Below are 23,415 nucleotides of genomic sequence, written 5' to 3' on the forward strand. Positions count from 1 at the left end.
CCCACTATTTCCAGAGCCACCTCCTTAAGCACTCTGGGATGCAGATTCTCAGGCCCTGGGATTTATCCACCTTCAATCCCATCAATTTTCCCAGCACCATTGCTCTACTAATGTTGATCTCCCTCAGTTCTTCCCTCTCACTAAACCTTTCATTCTCCAACAATATTGGTATCTGATTTTGTGTCTCTTTTGTGAAGACAGAACTAAAGTATGTATTCAATTGCTCAGCCATTTCTTTGTCCCTTATTATGCATTCCCCTGTTTCTGTCTGTAGGGGGCCTACATTTCTCTTTACCAATCTCTTTCTCTTCACATATCCATAGAAACTCTTAGTGTCAGTCTTTATGTTCCCTGCAAGCATACTTTCATACTGTACTTTCCCTTTCTTAATCAATTCCTTCGCCCTTCTTTGCTGAATTCTAAACTGCTCCCAATCCTCAGACCTATTATTTTTCTTGGCCAATATGCTTCTTCCTTGGATCGGATACAATTTCTAATTTCCTTTGTAAGCCATGGATTGGCCCTCTTATCCATTTTGCTTTTGTGCCAGACAGGAATGAAGTTGCTGTACTTCCTGTGGCCATCTGGGATGGCCACTTCCAGAATACAAAATGGATGCTCGCAATGAATGTAGGGAACTATGGACAATGTTAAGAAAGCATGTAGGCACAGGACCTGTATGCGTATTGAGAAGGCAGCTCCCAGACAAGACTGAAACTGTAGGTCAATTAACATATTGATGGCCCATCTCCGGGAACAAAGGAAAGACACTCCAGCAACCATACAGCACCAGACATCCCGGCGCCAGTTCCCCAAACCGAAAGCGCAAACAAAGCAAGGCCAACGGCCAACTAAGACACGCCCAGCCATTAGGGCATCCACACCTTTATTGGTCAAAGATCAATACCAGTGATCAAGATACGGCCCAATTAATTGGGGCCAAGTTTGAGGCCCGCCCAAAAGCGCGCGAAGCCCCTCTGGGTATAAGAAAACACCCCCAAGAGAGAATCGCTCTCTTGGACTTGGCTCTCAAAGCGGAGAGACCCGTCCACCAGCTGCACCAGAAGCAAGTAAGTCCAAGGTCAACGCTCGCTACCAGATGGACGACCTTAGCTGTTCTCCTGTACCTCTTCAAACCCAACAACCTCAGATCCGAACAACGGCCATTGTTCCTCTGACTGAATGGGCACCTGAAGCTAAGTATAGGCATTAGTGTTAGAGATAGCTTAGTTTGTAGTACTTTGTGCGTGTGTCGATCTTACTGTGTGTGTAAATAAATAGTATTGACTTTGAACTAACTAACTGGTGTATTGGCTCTTTGATCAGTATTCGGGTTTGAGCCTTGTGGCGGTATCGAGAGATACCTGGCAACTTTAAAGCCAACATAATTACAATTAAGGAAGGCGACCATATTGACCACCATATTTAGAACCAGAGAAACAGAGCAACATTCCCCCATGGGTTCCTTGAATGTTTGCCATTGCCTATCCAGCGTCTTCCCTTTAAGTAACTCTCCCCAATCTATCAAAGCCAACTCACGCCTCATATCTTCATAGTTCCCTTTATTAAGATTCAGCACCCCAGTCTCCCGAATCAATTATTTCACTCTCCATCTTGATAAAAAATTCTATCATGTTATGGTTGCTCATCCCCAAGGAGTCTCACACAGCCAGATTGGCAATGATTCCCTTCTCATTACACAGTACCCATTCTAGGATGGCCTGCTCTCTAGTTGGTTCCTCCACATATTGGTCAAGAAAACCATCCCATGTACACTCCAGGAATTCCTCCTCTACGGCATTGTGGCTAATTTGATTTGCCCAATCTTTCTGAAGATTAAAGTCACCCATGATCGCCGATGTTCCCTTATTACATGCATCTCTAATTTCGTGTTTAATGCCATTCCCAACCTCACCAGTGCATTTTGGGTCTATATATGACACCCACTAATGCTTTTTGCCCCTTGGTATTTCTCAACTCTACCCATACAGACTCCACATTTTCAGAGCTGATATCCTTTCTCACTATTGTGTTAATTTCCTCTTTAACCAGCAGTGCCACGCTGCCACCTTTTCTTTCCTGTCTGTCCTTCCTAAATACTGAAAATCCTGGGACATTCAGTTCCCATCCCTAGTCACCCTGCAGCTATGTCTCCGGAACCCCAATTATATCATACCCATTTATATCTATCTGTGCGATTAGTTCATCCACTTTATTGCAAATGCTCCGTGCATTAAGGCACAGAGCCTTTAAGTTCGTCTTTTTCACATTATTTGTCTTGCTCCCGATATGTTTCTCTTTTGCCCTGTTTAAATGTTGCCCTTGGTTTCTCCCCTATCACTTTTCTTATTCACTTTTCTACCTTTTGTTTTTGTCCTTGCTCCTTCTTTCTCTGATTCCTTGCATAGGTTCCCACACCCCGGCATATTAGTTTAAACCCTCCCCAACTGCTCTCGGACATCAGTTCCAGTCCTGCCCAGGTGTAACCCGTCCACTTTATACAGGTCTCACCTGCCCCAGAACCGGTCCCCATGCCCCAGGAATCGGAAACCCTCCCCCTGACACCATCGATTCAGCCACATATTCATCCAATATATCCTGTCATTTTTACTCTGACTGGCACTGGTAGTAATCCTGAGATCACTACCTTTGAGGTCCGATTTCTTAACTTCCTTCCTAGCTCTCTGTATTCTGCTTTGAGGACCCCATCCCTTTTTTTTTAAACTTATGTCGCTTGTACCGATGTGTACCACAACCACTGGCTGTTTACCCTCCCCCTCCAGAATGTCCTGTACCTGCTCCAAGACATCCTTGACCCTAGCACCAGGGAGGCAACATGTCATCCTGGGGTCCCGTTTGCAGCCACAGAAACGCCTGTCTAGTCCCCTTACAATTGAGTCCCCTATAACTATTGCATTGGCACACTTATTACCTTATTTTGGGCCTCAAATATCAGCATAAATTAGAGAAAGGCAACAATGTATTCAATTCCATATTTATTTTAAATATTACAGGTTTCCCAATAAAAACACTTGAGAATCCCTTTGAAGAAAGTTCCCTCACCACCACTGTTGCAGGACAGAAATCCAACACCGAATTTCAAGGCTACTCTGAGTTGGGTCATGGAAGGGCAGGATGGGAGTTCATATGTTTCCTCTGAGTCCTGGAATGTTCCACATCCTGCCATTGTCATCCCAGGTCTGCCATTCAAAGTTTATCTTTGCCATTGTGGCACAGTCAGCATCCTATTAGCTCTGTCATATTCCCAACATTAGCCCTCTTCACTTCTACTTGGCCTCAGCATGTGACTGTTAGTGCTCACACAACTCCTTCTCAGACTCTTGTGTTCACCCATTCTTTTACATCCCATAATGACTGTTACTGAACTCCAGAACCATTCTCTCAAAATATCCAATCCGCATACCTCTCTTTATCCTGCCTACCCCAGGAACTCTTCACTGCTGCTACATGAGGTGCTGCACCCTCTGCATCTTGGAACCTCTACCCAATCACCTTTCTCTGTATTCTGGGTTTTGTAAATTATGGTAAGAAATAAAATTAACTGAATACAATTAATAGTAATCAAGGCTGCAGATTTACAAATTCAATGCAAGCATAATCATAGAGTTCTAGCCCAAAAATGTCAGTGATACTTCTGTAATATACTCTAATAAACAGGCAGTTTGATTTGTTCAATCATTGTAAATCACCGGTTCTATACTACCGTGCATGTTATATAACATAAAAACCATACCCACGATCACCATCAGCAATACCAATGGACACTTATATAGTTGTGATTCCTGTGGAAACCAATAACTTTTAAAAGAACGGTGACTTTCACAGCAAATATCAGAAAGAATCTGTGGTGAACCACGTATAGCTACTATATATATATATATATATATATATATTTACCGTTATTCGTCCTACTGTTATCCACCACTGTATATCTGTTCACTGTTGTTTTTATTCACTGTTACTGACTGTTGTTGTGTTGATGCTTCTGTTGGCTCCACCTGTGGCTCCGCCCCTAGGGGGAATATATAATTGGCAGGCCTGTGGCCAGCTCTCAATGCGGGAGCAGCAGCAGGCTGGCATACTTCTTAGCTTATTAAAACCACTGTTCTCTTCTACAACTTGACTCATGTGAATTGATGGTCCGTCAGTTTAATAAGCTAAGATATCACAATGGACGCCGTTCTTAAGCCTGACCAACTTGAACTCGACCCGCAGGCAGCTGAAGCCACTACAATCTTTGAGCATTGGCTAAATTGTTTTGAGGCCTACCTCGACTCCTCGACCGATGACGTCTCCGGGGCGCACAAGCTGCGTCTCCTCAACGCTCGGGTGAGCCACAAAATTTTCCTATTAATCAGAGACGCGGCCTCGTACGAAGAGGCGGTTGCACTGTTGAAAGGACAGTTTGTGAGGCCGGTGAATGACGTGTTCGCTCAACATCTTCTTACCACGTGGCGTCAGCGCCCTGGTGAATCGCTGGCAGAATTCCTGCGTGACCCGAGGGTACTCGCCAGGAATTGTAACTGCCAGGCAGTTACGGCAGTGCAACACACGGAACTCATGATCCGTGACACCTATGTGGCCGGAATCCGGTCCAGTTATATCCGGCAACGACTGCTCGAAAGGGGTGCCCTCGACCTCAAGGATACAGTACAGCTATCTACCTCGTTAGAGGTAGCATTCCAGAGTTTGGATGCCTTCACGCCTGACCACGCGGCATCCTCATGGATGTCGGAGGCGCGGCCATCACCCGACCCGGGCGTGTCCCATGCCTGTGCCGCGCGGCTGCCCGCCAACTCCCGGGGGGCTGTTCTGCTACTTCCGCGGCCAGGGCCAGCACCACAGGCAGCGTTGTCCGGCTCGGAATGCGACCTGCAATGAGTGCGGTAAGAAGGGGCATTTTGCCAAAGTCTGTCTGGCCCCATCTAAAGTTCCCAAATCGAAAGCCTGCCAGGCCCGACCTGAAGCTCACAGATCCCGCAGTGTGGCATTGTGCCTGCCGGTACCGCCCCCTTCTGACGTGTCACCCACCTCGTGCAGTCCGTGGGGGCCGCCATTTTGTCCGCCATCTTTAACGCCGCCCGCCACGTGGGGGCCGCCATCTTCGACACGCTCGTCACGTGCGACTCATGGAGGCCGCCATTTTGGGACCACCCCGCTACCGCCGACCGGACCAGTCATCCGCAGCTCGGCTTTTTACACTCGACCAGTCCCGGCCCCATCACCTCAAGAACTCTACGATGGCCGTCCGGGTCATTAAGACGTCCTGCCTCTTCGACTCCGGGAGCACGGATAGCTTTGTCCATCCGAATACGGTAAGGCACTGCGCTCTCCGGATTTTCCCCGTGTCCCAAACAAGCTCCCTTGCTTCCAGATCATATTCTGTGCAGATCCGGAGGTACTGTGTCGCAAACCTTGTGATACAGGGCGTCGACTACGCCAACTTTAAACTTTACGTCCTCCCCCATCTCTGCAGTCCCCTATTAGGACTGGATTTCCAGTGTAACCTCCGAAGCCTGACCCTGAAGTTCTCTGGACCCCTGCCTCCTCTCACCGTCAGTAGTCTCGCGATCCTTAAGGTCGCCCCCTCCCTCGCTCTTTGCGAACCTCACCCCCGACTGCAAGCCCGTCGCCACCAGGAGCTAACGATATAGTGCTCAGGACAAGGCCTTTATCAGGTCGGAGGTCCAGCGATTCTTGCGGGAAGGGATCATTGAGGCCAGTAACAGCCCCTGGAGAGCCAAGTGGTGGTGGTCAGGACCGGGGAGAAGAACCGGATGGTCGTCAACTACAGTCAGACGATCAACCGGTACACGCAACTCGATGCGTACCCTCATCCCCGTATATCTGACATGGTCAACCAGATTGCGCACTACCGAGTCTTCTCCACGGTAGACTTGAAGTCCGTGTACCACCAGCTCCCTATCCGTCCGGAGGACCGGCACTACACTGCCTTCGATGCAGACGGCCGCCTCTACCACTTCCTCAAGGTCCCCTTCGGCGTCACCAATGGGGTCTCGGTCTTCCAACGAACGATGGACCGAATGGTTGACCAGTACGGGCTGCGGGCCACGTTCCCGTATTTGGATAATGTCACCATTGCAGCCATGATCAGCAGGACCATAACGTTAACCTTAAGAAATTACTCCACACCGCCCAACTCCTTAATTTGACCTATAACAAGGAGAAATGCATTTTCCGCACAACCCGACTAGCTATCCTTGGCTATGTCGTGGAAAACGGAGTCCTAGGGCCCGACCCCGATCGCATGCGCCCGCTCCTGCAACTTCCCCTCCCCCACTGCCCCAAGGCTCTGAAGCAATGCCTGGGGTTCTTTTCCTACTATGCCCAGTGGGTCCCCAATTATGTGGACAAGGCCCGTCCACTTATCAAATCCACCATTTTTCCCTGGACGGCTGAGGCCCACCTGGCCTTCGACCGCATCAAGACAGACATTGCCAAGGCCACGATGCGTGCTGTGGACGAGTCCATTCTGTTCCAGGTGGAGAGCGATGCGTCGGACTTTACCCTGGCCGCTACCCTCAACCAGGCAGGAAGGCCCATGGCTTTCTTTTCCCGTACCCTCCATGTTTCTGAGATTCAACACTCCTCTGTCGAGAAGGAAGCTCAAGTCATTGTGGAAGCTGTGCGACATTGGAGGCATTACCTGGCCGGCAAGAGATTCACTCTCCTCACTGACCAACGGTCGGTTGCCTTCATGTTCAATAACACACAGCGGGGCAAGATCAAGAATGACAAGATCTTGAGGTGGAGAATCGAACTCTCCACCTATAACTACGATATCTTGTATCGTCCTGGGAAGCTCAATGAGCCCCCAGATGCCCTGTCCCGCGGTACATGCGCCAGCGCGCAAGTAGACCGACTTTGGGCCATCCACAATGACCTCTGTCATCCGGGGGTCACCTGGCTTCTCCATTTCATCAAGGCCCGCAACCTGCCCGACTCCACCGAGGAGGTCATGACCATGACCAGGGACTGCCAAGTCTGCACGGAGTGCAAGCCGCACTTCTATCGGCCAGACAAGGCTCACCTGGTGAAGGCCTCCCGCCCCTTTGAATGCCTCAGCGTTGATTTCGAAGGGTCCCTCCACTGACCGTAACGTGTACTTCCTCAACATTGTTGACGAGTACTCCCGTTTTCCCTTTGCCATCCCATGCCCCGACATGACCTCAGTCACTGTCATCAAGGCCCTACACAGCATCTTCACCTTGTTCGGTTTCCCCACCTACATCCACAGTGATCGGGGCTCCTCTTTTATGAGCGATGAGCTGCGTCAGTTCCTGCTTAGTAAGGGCATCGCCTCAAGCAGGACTACCAGCTATAACCCCCGGGGAAACAGGCAGGTGCAGAGGGAGAATGCGACTGTCTGGAAGGCCGTCCTTTTTGTCCTACGGTCTAGAAGTCTCCCAGCCTCCCGCTGGCAGGAGGTCCTTCGCGATGCGCTCCACTCCATCCGGTCGCTTCTCTGCACTGCCACTAACGAGACCCCTCACGAACGTTTGTTTGTCTTCCCAGGAAGTCCATAGCCGGGGTCTCGCTTCCGTCCTGGCTGACAACACCAGGGCCTGTCCTCCGGAAGCATGTGAGGAGCCATAAGTCCGACACCCTGGTCGAGAGAGTTCAGCTCCTCCATGCAAACCCTCAGTATGCATACGTGGCACACCACGACGGACGGCAGGACACAGTCTCCCTCCGGGATTTGGCACCCGCAGGTTCCCCAGCAACCATCACCAACGCGCCCACCCCTACACCGTCTATCACCATCACTCGAATGTAGCGGGACTTGGCACCGGCAGTCCTCCCTGGGGCCGTTACCACCGCCCCCGCCCCTACACCGTCTCCCTCTACTTCAACACATTGCGATGAAGCTGCAGACGACACGCTCCCGGAGTCGAAGGTCCCGGCACCCGTGCCCACACCGCAGCCGGGGCTGAGGCAATCACGGCGGAAGATCAAGGCTCCCGTCAGACTCAACCTGTGAGTCCACTTCACCCCCGTTGGACTTTTTTTTAAACTGGGGGTGAATGTGGTGAACCACGTATTGCTACTATATATATATTTATTGTTATTCGTTATTCGTCCTACTGTTATACACCACTGTATATATGTTCACTGTTGTTCTTATTCACTGTTACTGACTGTTGATGCTTCTGTTGGCTCCGCCTGTGGCTCCGCCCCTCGGGGGAGGTATATAATTGGCAGACCTGTGGCCAGCTCTCAGTGTGGGAGCAGCAGCAGGCTGGCATACTTCTTAGCTTATTAAAACCACTGTTCTCTTCTACAACTCGACTCGTGTGAATTGATGGTCCATCAGAATCACAGGACAAGATTTCACATTTTAAGACGTTTACTGTATGTTAAAAAAACTAAAACCAACACAATACCCTACTTAAGAGGCAACTAATACACCAACCTAAAGAAAAAGTACTTTTACGGTTTTACTTTACATTACGCTTTTGGCAGATGGATAGCAATACAGGATTAAATCTCAAGGCACTGCCAGTTTTTGATTGGCTCACTTCTTCCTGCTACATCAGGTCAAATCTTAGAGTGTCTTTCAGAAATTGTTCACTCAGACGGAGAATTCCAGAAAAGACTTCCTTATGCAAGGCCGACATTAGTGGCTCCTTGTTCCTTGTATCTCAAAGTCCAGTCAGTCCCGTTCCCTTCCTTTAGTACAGAAAACCAACTTTCAGAAGCATTCTGCTTTGCTGTTTACACAAAGACCGTTTACCCTGCTCTTCACAGCAATATCACCTCATTACCCTGCTTCTCCCAATAGCAGTAAATCCTTGGTGTCCACTTGTACCACCGTGACTCCGTGTCTTTATAAACAAAAGTTGCCCTTCTTTTGACCATTTTACAAAGTCTTGCATTTGTAACAAATATTTATTTCTATTTTCCCAGTGGCAGTGGCTGCACCCTTATGATGGAGGATGGGCAGATCACCTCAAACTTGGGCAACCACTCCATTGTGTGCTGGAGGGCTCATCTGAGCAGTTTCAGCATGGGAAGTGTTGCTTCAGTGCGCCACTGCCTTGATCCACAATGATGTAGGCAATTCCATGGCTCTAGTTATGCGTGCATTGTCCTTGCGTGGTCAGGTGACAGAAAGAAGCCATGAATCACCTGCGTATGATGGAGCCTTTGTCCCCATGTAGCAACCCTTTGGTTGTCCACAAAAGTGTAAAGATGGAGGAATGGCAGACTCCCTTAGTATACAGATGTTGTGGATGCTTTCAGGAGAGCATGCATATGATGTACTGAATGCGAACGCACTCCAATTGCATATTTATGGCAGCTCCAGCAATTTCTGTATCTCTCCCTGTTGATGGAGGTGCAGAAGACTCATGCATGCAGCCAATGGCACCCTGCACCACCGTTAACTCTACTATCCTGACAAAGCCATGTGTCCTCTCGCCTTGCTTGTCCATGCTGAGGGAGAAAATTATGTATTAGTCTCCTGGTTGACAGGACAGTGATCGGCTCCACCATCTCCCGGATGCACTGATGGATAGCCCAGGGGAAGATGTTGAATATGTCGCCTGCTCCAGCATGCAAAGATCTGAATGCTTCTGTTCAGAACCCTCCTCCTCATCATAGAACTTCTCTTCTCTGCAGCCTTTGCTCTAATTCTCAGCCATTTTTCAAACTCAGGTGAACTGCCACTACAGCCACATACCTCAGGCAATTTGGTTCATTAGTTCCTCTGGCTACCCTGAATGAATGCAGCAACTTGCTTGCCATAAAGTTTCCAAAAGCAAGTAATAGCACTTCCACGAACTGTGTCACAGCAGAAATAAGTTAAAAGCAGCTCACGCAAATAGAAGCCCTTTATATAACACCAGTTGGGGGTCCCTCGTGCTGTTGAACACATGTTCAGCTGAGAGTTATTAGCACAGGCATTTAGTAGACATGCATATGCCAAGTTTGTGAAATGTGCATCAACACAATCAGATCTTTCCTCATTCTGCTGTCACATACACAGCACACTTGTTCAAGCGCCCTACCATGCCACTCGTGAGATGGCTGTGCCGTCCACACCAATTTTATCCTGCGAGACTTTAGTAAATTTGGCACCAGTAGTGTTACAGAACTCCAAATTGTAGTCTATCGGTTTCTGTTCCCTACAGTGACTGGTCACATGTTCATGCTACTCCTTCACTTGACACTAGATGGTGGACTTGATTCTCAACTTGCGTAAATGTTTCAGCAACTGCATCTTCCATTCACATGGCATTATTAATGTATAGAAAAGCAGCTCACAAAGTGCCTCACAGGCATTATCAACAAATGGAGGCCATGCCAAAGGAGAAGCTATTAAGGAGGGTGCCAAAAGCTGGTTCAAAGGGAAAGCTGTTAAAGGAGCTGGAGAGTCAGAGGTATTCTGGGAGGGAATTACAGAGCACCAGGCCAGTGCTGAAGACATAACTGCCAATGGTGGGATGAGCATGTGGGAAAGAGGAGGCAAGAAATGAAAATAGGCCAGAGACCAAGCAACAAAGAATTGATATATAGTACTGAAAATGCAGTAATGTCCTGTCATAGAACATAGAACAATACAGCGCAGTATAGGCCCTTCGGCCCACGATGTTGCACCGAAACAAAAGCCATCTAACCTACATTATGCCATTATCATCCATATGTTTATCCAATAAACTTTTAAATGCCCTCAATGTTGGCGAGTTCACTACTGTAGCAGGTAGGGCATTCCACTGCCTCACTACTCGTTGCGTAAAGAACCTACCTCTGACCTCTGTCCTATATCTATTACCCCTCAGTTTAAAGTTATGTCCCCTCGTGCCAGCCATTTCCATCCGCGGGAGAAGGCTCTCACTGTCCACCCTATCCAACCCCCTGATCATTTTGTATGCCTCTATTAAGTCTCCTCTTAACCTTCTTCTCTCCAACGAAAACAACCTCAAGTCCATCAGCCTTTCCTCATAAGATTTTCCCTCCATACCAGGCAACATCCTGGTAAATCTCCTCTGCACCCGCTCCAAAGCCTCCACGTCCTTCCTATAATGCGGTGACCAGAACTGTACGCAATACTCCAAATGCGGCCGTACCAGAGTTCTGTACAGCTGCAACATGACCTCCCGACTCCGGAACTCAATCCCTCTACCAATAAAGGCCAACACTCCATAGGCCTTCTTCACAACCCTATCAACCTGGGTGGCAACTTTCAGGGATCTATGTACATGGACACCTAGATCCCTCTGCTCATCCACACTTTCAAGAACTTTACCATTAGCCAAATATTCCGCATTCCTGTTATTCCTTCCAAAGTGAATCACCTCACACTTCTCTACATTAAACTCCATTTGCCACCTCTCAGCCCAGCTCTGCAGCTTATCTATATCCCTCTGTAACCTGCTACATCCTTCCGCACTATCGACAACACCACCGACTTTAGTATCGTCTGCAAATTTACTCACCCACCCTTCTGCGCCTTCCTCTAGGTCATTGATAAAAATGACAAACAGCAACGGCCCCAGAACAGATCCTTGTGGTACTCCACTTGTGACTGTACTCCATTCTGAACATTTCCCATCAACCACCACCCTCTGTCTTCTTTCAGCTAGCCAATTTTTGATCCACATCTCTAAATCACCCTCAATCCCCAGCCTCCGTATTTTCTGCAATAGCCTACCGTGGGGAACCTTATCAAACGCTTTGCTGAAATCCATATACACCACATCAACTGCTCTGCCCTCATCTACCTGTTCAGTCACCTTCTCAAAGAACTCAATAAGGTTTGTGAGGCATGACCTACCCTTCACAAAGCCATGCTGACTATCCCTGATCATATTATTCCTATCTAGATGATTATAAATCTTGTCTCTTATAATCCCCTCCAAGACTTTACCCACTACAGACGTGAGGCTCACCGGTCTATAGTTGCCGGGGTTGTCTCTGCTCCCCTTCTTGAACAAAGGGACCACATTTGCTATCCTCCAGTCCTCTGGCACTATTCCTGCAGCCAATGATGACATAAAAATCAAAGCCAAAGGTCCAGCAATCTCTTCCCTGGCCTCCCAGAGAATCCTAGGATAAATCCCATCAGGTCCCGGGGACTTATCTATTTTAAGCCTGTCCAGAATTGCCAACATCTCTTCCCTACGTACCTCAATGCCATCTATTCTATTAGCCTGGGGCTCAGCATTCTCCTCCACAACATTATCTTTTTCCTGAGTGAATACTGACGAAAAATATTCATTTAGTATCTCGCCTATCTCTTCAGACTCCACACACAATTTCCCATCCCTGTCCTTGACTGGTCCTACTCTTTCCCTAGTCATTCGCTTATTCCTGACATACCTATAGAAAGCTTCTGGGTTTTCCTTGATCCTTCCTGCCAAATACTTCTCATGTCCCCTCCTTGCTCGTCTTAGCTCTCTCTTTAGATCCTTCCTCGCTACCTTGTAACTATCCATCGCCCCAACCGAAACTTCACACTTCATCTTCACATAGGCCTCCTTCTTCCTCTTAACAAGAGATTCCACTTCCTTGGTAAACCACGGTTCCCTCGCTCGACGCCTTCCTCCCTGCCTGACCGGTACATACTTATCAAGAACACGCAGTAGCTGATCCTTGAACAAGCCCCACTTATCCAGTGTGCCCAACACTTGCAGCTTACTTCTCCACCTTATCCCCCCCAAGTCACGTCTAATGGCATCATAATTGCCCTTCCCCTAGCTATAACTCTTGCCCTGCGGTGTATACTTATCCCTTTCCATCATTAACGTAAACGTCACCGAATTGTGGTCACTGTCCCCAAAGTGCTCTCCTACCTCCAAATCCAACACCTGGCCTGGTTCATTACCCAAAACCAAATCCAACGTGGCCTCGCCGCTTGTTGGCCTGTCAACATATTGTTTCAGGAAACCCTCCTGCACACACTGTACAAAAAACGACCCATCTATTGTACTCGAACTATTATCTTTTCCAGTCAATATTTGGAAAGTTAAAGTCTCCCATAATAACTACCCTGTTACTTTCGCTCTTATCCAGAATCATCTTCGCCATCCTTTCCTCTACATCCCTAGAACTATTAGGAGGCCTATAAAAAGCTCCCAACAGGGTGACCTCTCCTTTCCTGTTTCTAACTTCAGCCCATACTACCTCGGAAGAAGAGTCCCCATCTAGCATCCTCTCCGCCACCGTAATACTGCTCTTGACTAGCAGCGCCACACCTCCCCCTCTTTTGCCTCCTTCTCTGAGCTTACTAAAACACCTAAACCCCGGAACCTGCAACATCCATTCCTGTCCCTGCTCTATCCATGTCTCCGAAATGGCCACAACATCGAAGTCCCAGGTACCAACCCATGCTGCCAGTTCCCCTACCTTGTTTCGTATACTCCTGGCATTGAAGTAGACACACTTCAAACCACCTACCTGAACACTGGCCCCCTCCTGCGACGTCAAATCTGTGCTCCTGACCTCTATACTCTCATTCTCCTTTACCCTAAAACTACAATCCAGGTTCCCATGCCCCTGCTGCATTAGTTTAAACCCCCCCAAAGAGCACTAACAAATCTCCCCCCCAGGATATTTGTGCCCCTCAGGTTCAGATGTAGACCATCCTGTCTGTAGAGGTCCCACCTTCCCCAGAAAGAGCCCCAGTTATCCAGAAATCTGAATCCCTCCCGCCTGCACCATCCCTGTAGCCACGTGTTTAAATGCTCTCTCTCCCTATTCCTCATCTCACTATCACGTGGCACGGGCAACAACCCAGAGATAACAACTCTGTTTGTTCTAGGTCTGAGCTTCCATCCTAGCTCCCTGAAAGCCTGCCTGGCATCCTTGTCCCCTTTCCTACCTATGTCGTTAGTGCCAATGTGGACCACAACTTGGGGCTGCTCCCCCTCCCCCTAAGGACCCGGAAAACACGATCCGAGACATCACGTACCCTTGCACCTGGGAGGCAACATACCAAACGTGAGTCTCTCACGCTCCCACAAAATCTTCTATCTGTGCCCCTGACTATAGAGTCCCCAATTACTAATGCTCTGCTCCTCTCCCCCCTTCCCTTCTGAGCAACAGGGACAGACTCCGTGCCAGAGGCCCGTACCCCATGGCTTACCCCTGGTAAGTCCCCCCCCCCCCCCCCCCCCCACAAGTATCCAAAGCGGTATACTTGTTTCTCAGGGGAACGACCGCAGGGGATCCCTGCACTGACTGCTTTTTCCCAGTCCCTCTTACAGTTACCCACCTATCTCCAATCTTTGGTGTAACTAATTCCCTGAAGCTGCTATCTATGACCCCTTCTGCCTCCCGAATGATCCGAAGTTCTTCCAACTCCAGCTCCAGTTCCCTAACTCGGTCTTGGAGGAGCTGGAGATGGCAGCACTTCCTGCAGGTAAAATCAGCAGGGACACTAACTGCATCCCTCACCTCAAACATCCTGCAGGAGGAACATTGCACTCCCTTCCCTGCCATTCCTCTAACTTTCTACCAAGATCTGGCTAACAACTAAATTAAATTTTTTATAAAAAATAATAATAATCTAATAAAATATGGTACTTACCTCAGACCAATGGGTTTTATTATTAGGTTAGAGGAGGAGGGCGGGTGGGAGACACTACACGTGTAGTGTCTCGGGTTTCCTCTCCACCAGAATTTATTGGTGAGTGTCTTCCCAGACGTCCGCGGGTCGACTTCCTGTTCCCGCCTAAAACACTAATTTAAAAAAAAAAAAATTCTCAGCTCCTGCTGAAATTGACTAACCAGCCAGCTCCACTCCCGACGAAATCGACTGGCCTGCCCCTGCAAAGACAAGTGCTTTTAAAGGACAGACTTACCTCCCAGCAGCCACTTCCGCACTGCTCCCGCTGAAACTGACTCACCAGCTGTTCTCCCGCCGAAATCGACTGAAACAACCGTCAAACGTTTGTGTCAGCAAAGACTAATCGTTCAAAATTGAAGACATTACTGTGTTTTTGCTAATGCAGCATCTACACCAAATGAGCATTTAACACAGAATAATGCTTGAGTACAAGTCATTCAAACTGCCATAATTGGGATAGTTAATGTGCTAAACAGAAGGACTATATGTGATCTGTTCTTACCCTTGGCCTTTTTTCCCACAGAGTGCATATTCTCCACAAAGTTCATCTCCATAGGCTGGTCTCAAGTTCCTAAAGAACAAATAAAAGACTTGAATTTATATAGTGCTGTCCATGATCTCAGGACATTCAAAAGCACTTTGCAATCATATAGTTTAAATTATATACTTTTCTCAAGTGTGGTTGGTCAATTTGTATGCAGCAATGAGTTACCAACCAGGTAATCTTATCTTTAATGACCTTCGTTGAATGGATAGAATATTGGCCAGGACTTCAACAAAAGCTTCCCTGCCTCCTCAAAATATGTCCTTGGCTAATTTGCATCTACCTAAGAGGGAGATAGGGCCATCTGAAAGATTGCACCCCTGACAGTGCAGCACACCCTAACTACTGCACTGGTATTTCAACCTGGATTATGTTCCCAAATCTCTGTGCTCAATCTGCACTGGTCAATGCTGGTTTATTTCAGTATTGAAGAGATGGCTTCAGTAAATGAACCTGGTATTGTGAAACAGAATGTAACATGATACATCTTGATGTTTAAGTGCATTCAGGTAGTCCTTTTCTGTTGGGACATAGGAAGAGGAATAGGCCATTCAGCCTCTGGAACCTGCTCCACCATTTAATTAGCTCGTAGCTGATCTGACCTCAACTCCATTTCTCCACCTTTGATCCATATCCCTTGATATCCTTATCAAAAATAAACCTATTGATCTCAGAGTTAAAAGGCCCAATTTGCCTCCAGCACCAACTGCCTTTTGGGATAGTTCCGCTATTCTTTCTGTGAGAGATGCTTCTTCATTTCATTTTCAAATGGCCCTGCTTAAATTTTAATGATATGCCCCATTATTCTTGATTTCCCCCACCAAGGAAATTGTTTCTCTCTATCTAACTTATTGAATCTTTTTGACATTTTAAACACCTCAATCAGATTGCTCTGCAATCTTCTGTACTCTAAAGAAGTTCCATCTGGTTCAGGGGTTATTCTTGGACAGACATTTGATTTTACCAGGGTTATTTTATTGGCTGCATACGATGAGACCATCATTTCTGTCCAGAATGGGGGTGATGGCTGGTGATGGTCTGGAATGCAGTGCCTGGGAAGGTGGTAGAGACGGGTTGCCTCACATTCTTTTAAAAAGTACCTGGATGAGCACTTGGGATGTCATGACATTCAAGGCTATGGGCCAAGTTCTGGCAAATGGGATTAGGTAGGCAGGTCAGATGTTTTTAATTTGTTAGTGCAGACTTGATGGGCCAAAGGGCCTCTTCTGCACAGTATTCTGTGTTTGAGTAATTCCCCTATCAATAACACCTGGACACCACACTACTGTACTGGATTGATTTTACTCACACGTATCATATTATGTACCTATTCTTCCCTCACTGCATTTTAATGGAGAAATAACCCTGCTGTAATTGGGAGTCTGTTTGCTGTAGTCACAAGTGCTGCCCCCACCATCAACACATTGGCTGACATACTGCTGCCAATATTCACTCTGAATTTAATTTACCGGTTTGTCATTCTAATTTTCAGCAAATTCCAAACTGACTTGAAGACCACTAACATTGAAGAGATGAAGATTGCCACAGAGACATACTATGAGGAAGTAGGTTTGCAGTCGGGACTTGGCTCTTTTTTGACAATTCACTGCGTATAAGACTACAGGGGTCTTATGAGCTGAGAGTTTTCTTTATTTCTGAGCTTTTTTGTGATATTCTACTTTTTCGCTGTTATTTTTTCTGAATATTAAGAAATAACATTTTATATGGGAAGATCCTTTAACAAATGCTTATAAAAAAACCAACACTGGCCATTTCTAGTGGAATCAAATTGAAATTCAGGCAAGTTCCGTTAAACTTGTATGGAGCCTTGGTTAGATCACACTTGGAATACTGTGCATAGTTCTGGTCTCCACATTACAGAAAGGTTATAGACACACTGGAGAAAATAATTACAAGGATAATACCAGAACTGAGGTGTTATAACTATCAGGAAAGACTGAACAGGCACAGGTTCTTTAATCTGGAAATGAGAAGGCTGAGGGTGGACTTATAGAGGACTTTAAAATTATGAAAAACACTTGGCGGGGTAGAGAAAACGCTCCCCCTTGTGGGGGATTCAAAACTAGGGCTCATACATATAAGATGGTCAGTGTTAAATTCAATAAAGAAGTAAGAAGCAATTTCTTTAGCTGGAGAGTGATGAGAATATGTGGAATTCACCACGATGTGGAGTAGTTACTCTTAGTGTTATAACTTGCATTTATACAGCACCTTTAATGTAACCCATGCATCCCTAGGTGCTGCATAAGCATTATCAGTCAAAATTTGACACTGACCCACAAAAGGAAATATCAATTCAGGTAAGCAGAAGCTTGATCAATAAGGTAGGTTTTAAGGAGCATCTTGGAGGAGGAGAGAATTGGAGACATTTAAGGAGGAAATTACAGAGCTTTGGACCAGGTTTGCTGAAAGCTCAGCCACCACTGGTGTAGCGATTAAAATCAGGATGTGTAAGATGCCTGAACTGGAGGAGTGTAGAGATCTCAGTGGATAATAGGGCTGGAGAAGGTTACTGAGACAAGGAGGGAGAAGACTATGGGAGGATTTGTAAATCAGTATGAGAATTTTAAAATTGAGACATTGCTGGATTGCTAACCTATGTAGGTCAGTGAGCAAAGGGGATGATGACTGATTGATGAAGATATGGGCAGCAGAGTTTTGGATGAGTGCACATTTAAGTAATGCGGAAGATGGGAAGCCAGCCAGGATGCAATTGGAATGACGATGTCTAATGGTAGCAAAGACATGGATGAAGGTTACAGTAGCAGGCGAGCTGAGGCAGAATTCGATTTGGGTGTCATTATGGGGGTGGAAGTTGCACTCTAGGTGATAGAGCTATTAAATGGTCAGAAGCTCATCTCGAGGCCAAACACAACACCCATCCAACAGTCTTGCTCAGCGTGGACAGTTGCCAGAGACCGAGAGATGGAAGCAGTGGTCAGGGAACAGTTTGACGCAATGACCAAAGACAATGGATAGAATTTTCCTCTCCCACCAGCAGCAGGAATCACAGAGGACGGAGGGGCCCTGAAGATGGAAATAGTCAGTTTCACACGTTTTTCTCGACTTTGATGGTGAGTTTCCTGTTGCTCATTGTTGCGAGCTACATTTGCATTCATTTGCATCGCATGAATGATCATTAAAAGACCAACTCTCCATAATTATGTTCCCCTTTCAAATGAAAATCAATAAATTAAGCCAGTGGACAATTCGGATGGTCCATTTCTTGCTTGTAAGTAAGTGGTGTGTACCTGGCCAGCTTCAGTTCATTAAAGACTTTGAGGTACGCTTTCACCTAACTATTAAGAGCATTGGATTTTGCGCCTGAATCACAAGTTGCGCCAAGGCTGGGCATAGGAGACAATACCAGAAGGGAGGGGGAGACCGAGGCAGGACTGGGGTGGTGAGGGGGTTATGGAACACAGGAGGGGGAAGGCAGAGGCAGGACTAGGGGGTCACCAAGGAACAGAGTGGAGTCATGAAAGACTGTCCTGGGGCAAAAATTATTGACTGCCCAAGGGAGAGTCAGAGACTATTCTGAGGCTAAGGCCTCAATGTCAGGGGCTGTACAGGCAATATTAGTGTGATCTGCGTGGCATGTATTTCTTAGTCCTGGTCGAGTGGAGGAAGGCATCTCTGAGCAGTGACGGTCATGCACAGTATGGTGTGAAGGACGTGGTCAGTCATATTACTGTGAGCAGGTGGTTTGAACCAAGGTCTTAATGAGGTCAGAAGCCGAGTGTCGGTGAGCAGATTATTGCTAAGCAAGTGCCGCTTGATAGCACTGTTGAATACCCCTTCCATCACTTTGCTGATGATTGAGAGTAGACCGATGAGGTGGTAATTAGTTGGGTTGAATTCGTCCTGCGTTTTGTGTACAAGATATAGTTGGGCAATTTTCCACATTGCTGGGTAGGTGCCAGTGTTGTAGTTGTGCTGGAACAGCTTGGCTAGGGACACAACAAGTTCTGGAGCACAACTATTGTTGGAATATTATCAGGGCCCATAGCCATTGCAGTAACCAGCACCTTCAGCCGTTCGTTGATATCAATTGGAGTGAATCAAATTGGCTGAAGACTGGCATCTGTGATGCTGGGGACCTCCGGAGAAATGGAATTTGGATTATCCATTCGGCACTTCTGGCTGAAGATTGTTGCAAATGCTCAGCCTTATCCTTTACTGATGTGCTGGGCTACACCATCATTGAGGATGGAGATATTTGTGCAACCTCCTTCTCCAGTTAGTTTAATTGGTCACCACTGTTCACAACTGGATGTGGCAGGACTGCAGTGCTTGCGTTTGGTTCATATGTTGTGGAATCGCTCAGCTCTGTCTATCGCTTGTCACTTATGCTGTTAGGTATGCAAGTAGTCCTGTTTTGTAGCTTCACTCGATTGACACCCCATTTTTAAGTGTGCCTGATGTTGTTCCTGGTGTGTCCCCCTGCACTCTTCATTGAACCAGGTATCGAGGAAAAACCCAAGCTGATCTTTCTCCTACACCAGTGCAAAAGCTTTGAGGTTCATTCAAAAGCCATAAATGCTGTTCAACTGCTACCAGGAAAATAAGCACTGATTAGAGGATGTAAGGACTCCGAATCATTCAAGGAGATTTTTACAAGTTAATATATCTTTATGTTTAATACATGTTTTTCTTTTTTTTAGATTCAGAGACTCCGCCTTCTGTTACCAGATAATGAGACAGCAGACAGAAAGTAAGCAGAAACGCAAGTATTCAGAATAAACACCGAAGCGCTACAAATACTCAGCCGGTGTGGCAACACTTATAGAGAGATAAACACTTATTTGTGTAACTCAGCTAGAACCATCGGGAGTTTTCAATTTAAATCGCACTTTTGGGATGGTTTCCACTGCAGGGCCTGAGTACATTTGCCATGCAAACCCTTAACCTGGGAATTCCGAACTAGATTCCTGAGTGCATTTTTGGGGTACCCCCCCCCAATCCAACATTTGGGAGCTCAGAAGTTACGGCCTAATAGCCAGAAAAAATTAGAAGAATTTAAACCTCTTCTCACTTCTAAATCCGATCCACTTACCTTAGACACTTAGTATCTCCCTGGCCTCTCAAGGACCTTTAAATTTCATGGGACCTTTCATTTACCCTGTTTACGGCAGCTAGTGCCATTAAAAAAGGGCATGTTCTCCTTCAATTTGACAGAGCTGCATTTTGACGCTGAGCATCAGGGATGAGCTGTAATGCCTGGGGTCCACCTGGCCTGTGTCGGAAGGTTGGGCGAGAAAGGCTGGGAAATAACTTAAGTAATTGGGCACGGAGAGACAATCTGACGCTGATTGCCATTCCAAGGAAATTAATTACTAAAGTATTTGATTTGGTTACTGGAGGAATCACTGGCAGATTAGTGAGTGTAATAGTGTGTCAGTGATCCAGACAGATCAATCTGTGCTGGCGTCACAGTGGCACAGTGGTTAGCACTGCTGCCTCACAGTGCCAGGCTTTGGATGACTGTGGGGAGGTTGCACTTTCCCCCCGTGTCGATGTGGGTTCCCTTCAGGTGCCCGGTTTACTCCCACAGTGCAAAGCTGTTCAGGCTGGTGGATTGGCCATGTTAAATTATCCCTTAGTGTCCAGAAACGTGCAGGTTAAGTTGGGTTATGGGTTAGGGTGAGGGAGTGGGGCTAGGTAGGGTGCTCTTTCGGCAGACTCGTTGGGCCAAATGTCTTCCTCCTGACTGGGGCTTCTATCGTTCTCGGCCACAGTGAAGTTATGTCCAGAGGTGGTAGTGAGGAGACATCATTCAAGTGATCCATTCCAGACAGAGAAAATGCTGGACCTTAATCCACTCCATAATTGAATGACCTGCTGACACTGAATGCCTAGGGGACGCAGCAAGACTGTGGAGAATTTCTGAAGCGTTTTTTAGAAAAATAGCTTTAGTGCTTTCTCAACAACTTAAAGGAAGAACTAACATTTTGTTATGAGTCAGGGTTTAAAGAATCCCAAAGTGTATCATGGAGTTCACCTGACCCACAACTTTTAATAGATTGTGGTATGGGGAGCACACGGCTCACTCTACAGGTATGGCATAGCAGAAAATGGACCAGTGGTTTTTAAAACAAAACAATGTTTATGCTATGAATTCAAGTTAACCTTTTTAAAACAAATAGTGAATATCTTTGCAACCAGTAAATCAAATACACCCCCCCCAAAGAACACAACACTAAGTAACCTGTACGCTGTTGTTTTATACCCAAAAGACTTAACAAACCTTCAAACAGGGGCACATTCGGTTTACATTTAATACTGAGACCTTTTTACAATTCTGAGTTCGCCAAATGATCCATAGATAGTCTTTGGATGGCAGAGATCAACAGCAGTGCAGCTCACTGAAAAACACAGACACACCCAAACTCTTTCTCAAACTGAAACTAAAAAACAGAAGTAGAGCTCAGCTCCACCCACACTCTGACATCACTCCAGTAGCATGAGCAGCTCCATTTCTTAAAAGTACATTTCTTAAACACCCATTTCTTAAAGGGTACTCTCACGTGACAATTTACATAGCACCCTATTACATCCCTTGCGATGTCCTGAAGTGCTTCATATCTATTGAATTAAGCTTTAAAGTGCAGCCACTCTTGTTATGTTGGCAAACAAAGGAGCTGTTTTATCTACAGCAAGCTCTCACACAAAAATAAGTGATCTATTTTTGATTATGTGATTGAAGAAGAAGTATTGACCAGGGTCACTGGAAGAATTCGATGCTCCTGTTCAATTAGCACCTTGGAATTGTCAATGTTTTTGTCTGGCTGTCATGGATTTTTCTCAAATTTATTCATGGTATGTGGGTGTCACTGGCTTGGCCAGCATTTATTGCCCATCCGTAATTGCCCTTGAGATGGGCCTTCCATCCAAACCAAAGGAAGGTGGAAGCAAAAAAGGTACACAACTGCATGTTAACATTTGGGTTGTGACTCATAATTAGCTCTGTTTCTTTTTCATTTGTAGGTCAATAGCAGAGAGCAGAGAATCACAGAAGCAACAGAAAGTGCTCAACTCAACCATCCTCAGACTATCCAAAAGCCTCAAAAACCTCCAAGAAGAGAATAAATCTTTGAAGGTTGACCTGGACCAAGCACGGCGCAGCTCTGGTGAATCCAGCACAGCCCAAGGTAGGCGTTGGATGGCATTTTACTGCTTCATGCAGCCGTCACCATATGGTAGCATTTGTTGCCATCCCTAATTCCCTTAAACAAAATGGCAGTTTTGAACCAACCATATTGCTGTGAGTCTGGGGCCAGACCAGGTAAGTAAGGCAGATTTCCGTACTCAGGTGGGTTTTCAGATTTTTCAAATTCAAATTTTACCATCTGCCATGGTGGGATTTAAACCCGTCTCCAGAGCAATACCTGGGTTTCTGGATTACTAGTCCAATGACAATATCACAACACCACCACCTTCCCTGCTTGGCATCCTGACTCAAGCATTGCTTTTGCTGATATGAGTCGTTCTTTCAACTTAACAAGTGCAGATCCATTTTCCATTTAGTGCTGCCCCTGTTGGCTCAGCTGTGCTATATTGTTGGGTTTTGCATTTTTGGAAACATGAATTCATTCAGCCCATCAGGAAGGGCCTCAACTTCACCTGTATATATAGGGGTAAAGCTGGGGGCAACCCCTATGGCCAAGCGGCAGGAGCCCTGGCTGAATCTTGACAAACCACTGTAAAAACTGAACACTAATGTATAGATGTAAATATTAAGTAGCATTGGAGCCCCATTCATGGTTATGGTGACAGCGAGGGGCTCAAATCTTGTTGTTCCTATTTTTATCTATTATTACTGTTATTGCATTGCCTTTTACAGTTACTCAGTTTCTTCTTTCGTTTTTTTGTATCTATAATTCCAAATACCAATAAAAATGTCTTTTTTTTTTAAAGTCTGATAAGACATAGGAGTAAAAGTAAACCATCTGGCCCATCGAGTCTGCTACTCCATTCAATGAGATTATGATTGATCTGATATGATAATCCTCAACTCCACTTTCTCGCCTTATCCCCATAACCCTTGATTCCCCTTCTGATTACAAATCTGTCTATCCTGGCTTTGAATGACCCAGCCCTACAGCCCGCTGCGGTAAAGAATTCTGCAAGTTCGCTACCCTCTTGAGAGAAATAATTCCTTCTCATCTCTGTCTTAAATGGGTGACCCCATACTCTGACATTATGCCTTCTGATCCTAGACTGTCCCACAAGGGGAAAC

The 23,415-nt window shown here is 46.4% G+C and overlaps 1 protein-coding gene across 4 annotated transcripts in view; it reads left to right on the plus strand.

The window, feature by feature from the left end:
• iqce (IQ motif containing E) overlaps positions 1-23,415 on the plus strand; it is a 130,178-nt gene that overhangs the window by 51,285 nt on the left and 55,478 nt on the right. For all 4 annotated transcript variants that reach the window (XM_072481050.1, XM_072481049.1, XM_072481051.1 and 1 more), the window contains 3 exons: positions 16,648-16,720; positions 19,841-19,890; positions 22,164-22,327. In XM_072481050.1, coding sequence (XP_072337151.1) covers positions 16,648-16,720; positions 19,841-19,890; positions 22,164-22,327 — 287 coding nt within the window. The remainder of the gene's footprint in view (positions 1-16,647; positions 16,721-19,840; positions 19,891-22,163; positions 22,328-23,415) is intronic.

The sequence above is a fragment of the Scyliorhinus torazame genome, chromosome 17 (assembly GCF_047496885.1).
Source record: "Scyliorhinus torazame isolate Kashiwa2021f chromosome 17, sScyTor2.1, whole genome shotgun sequence".
Classification (NCBI taxonomy): Eukaryota; Metazoa; Chordata; class Chondrichthyes; order Carcharhiniformes; family Scyliorhinidae; genus Scyliorhinus; species Scyliorhinus torazame.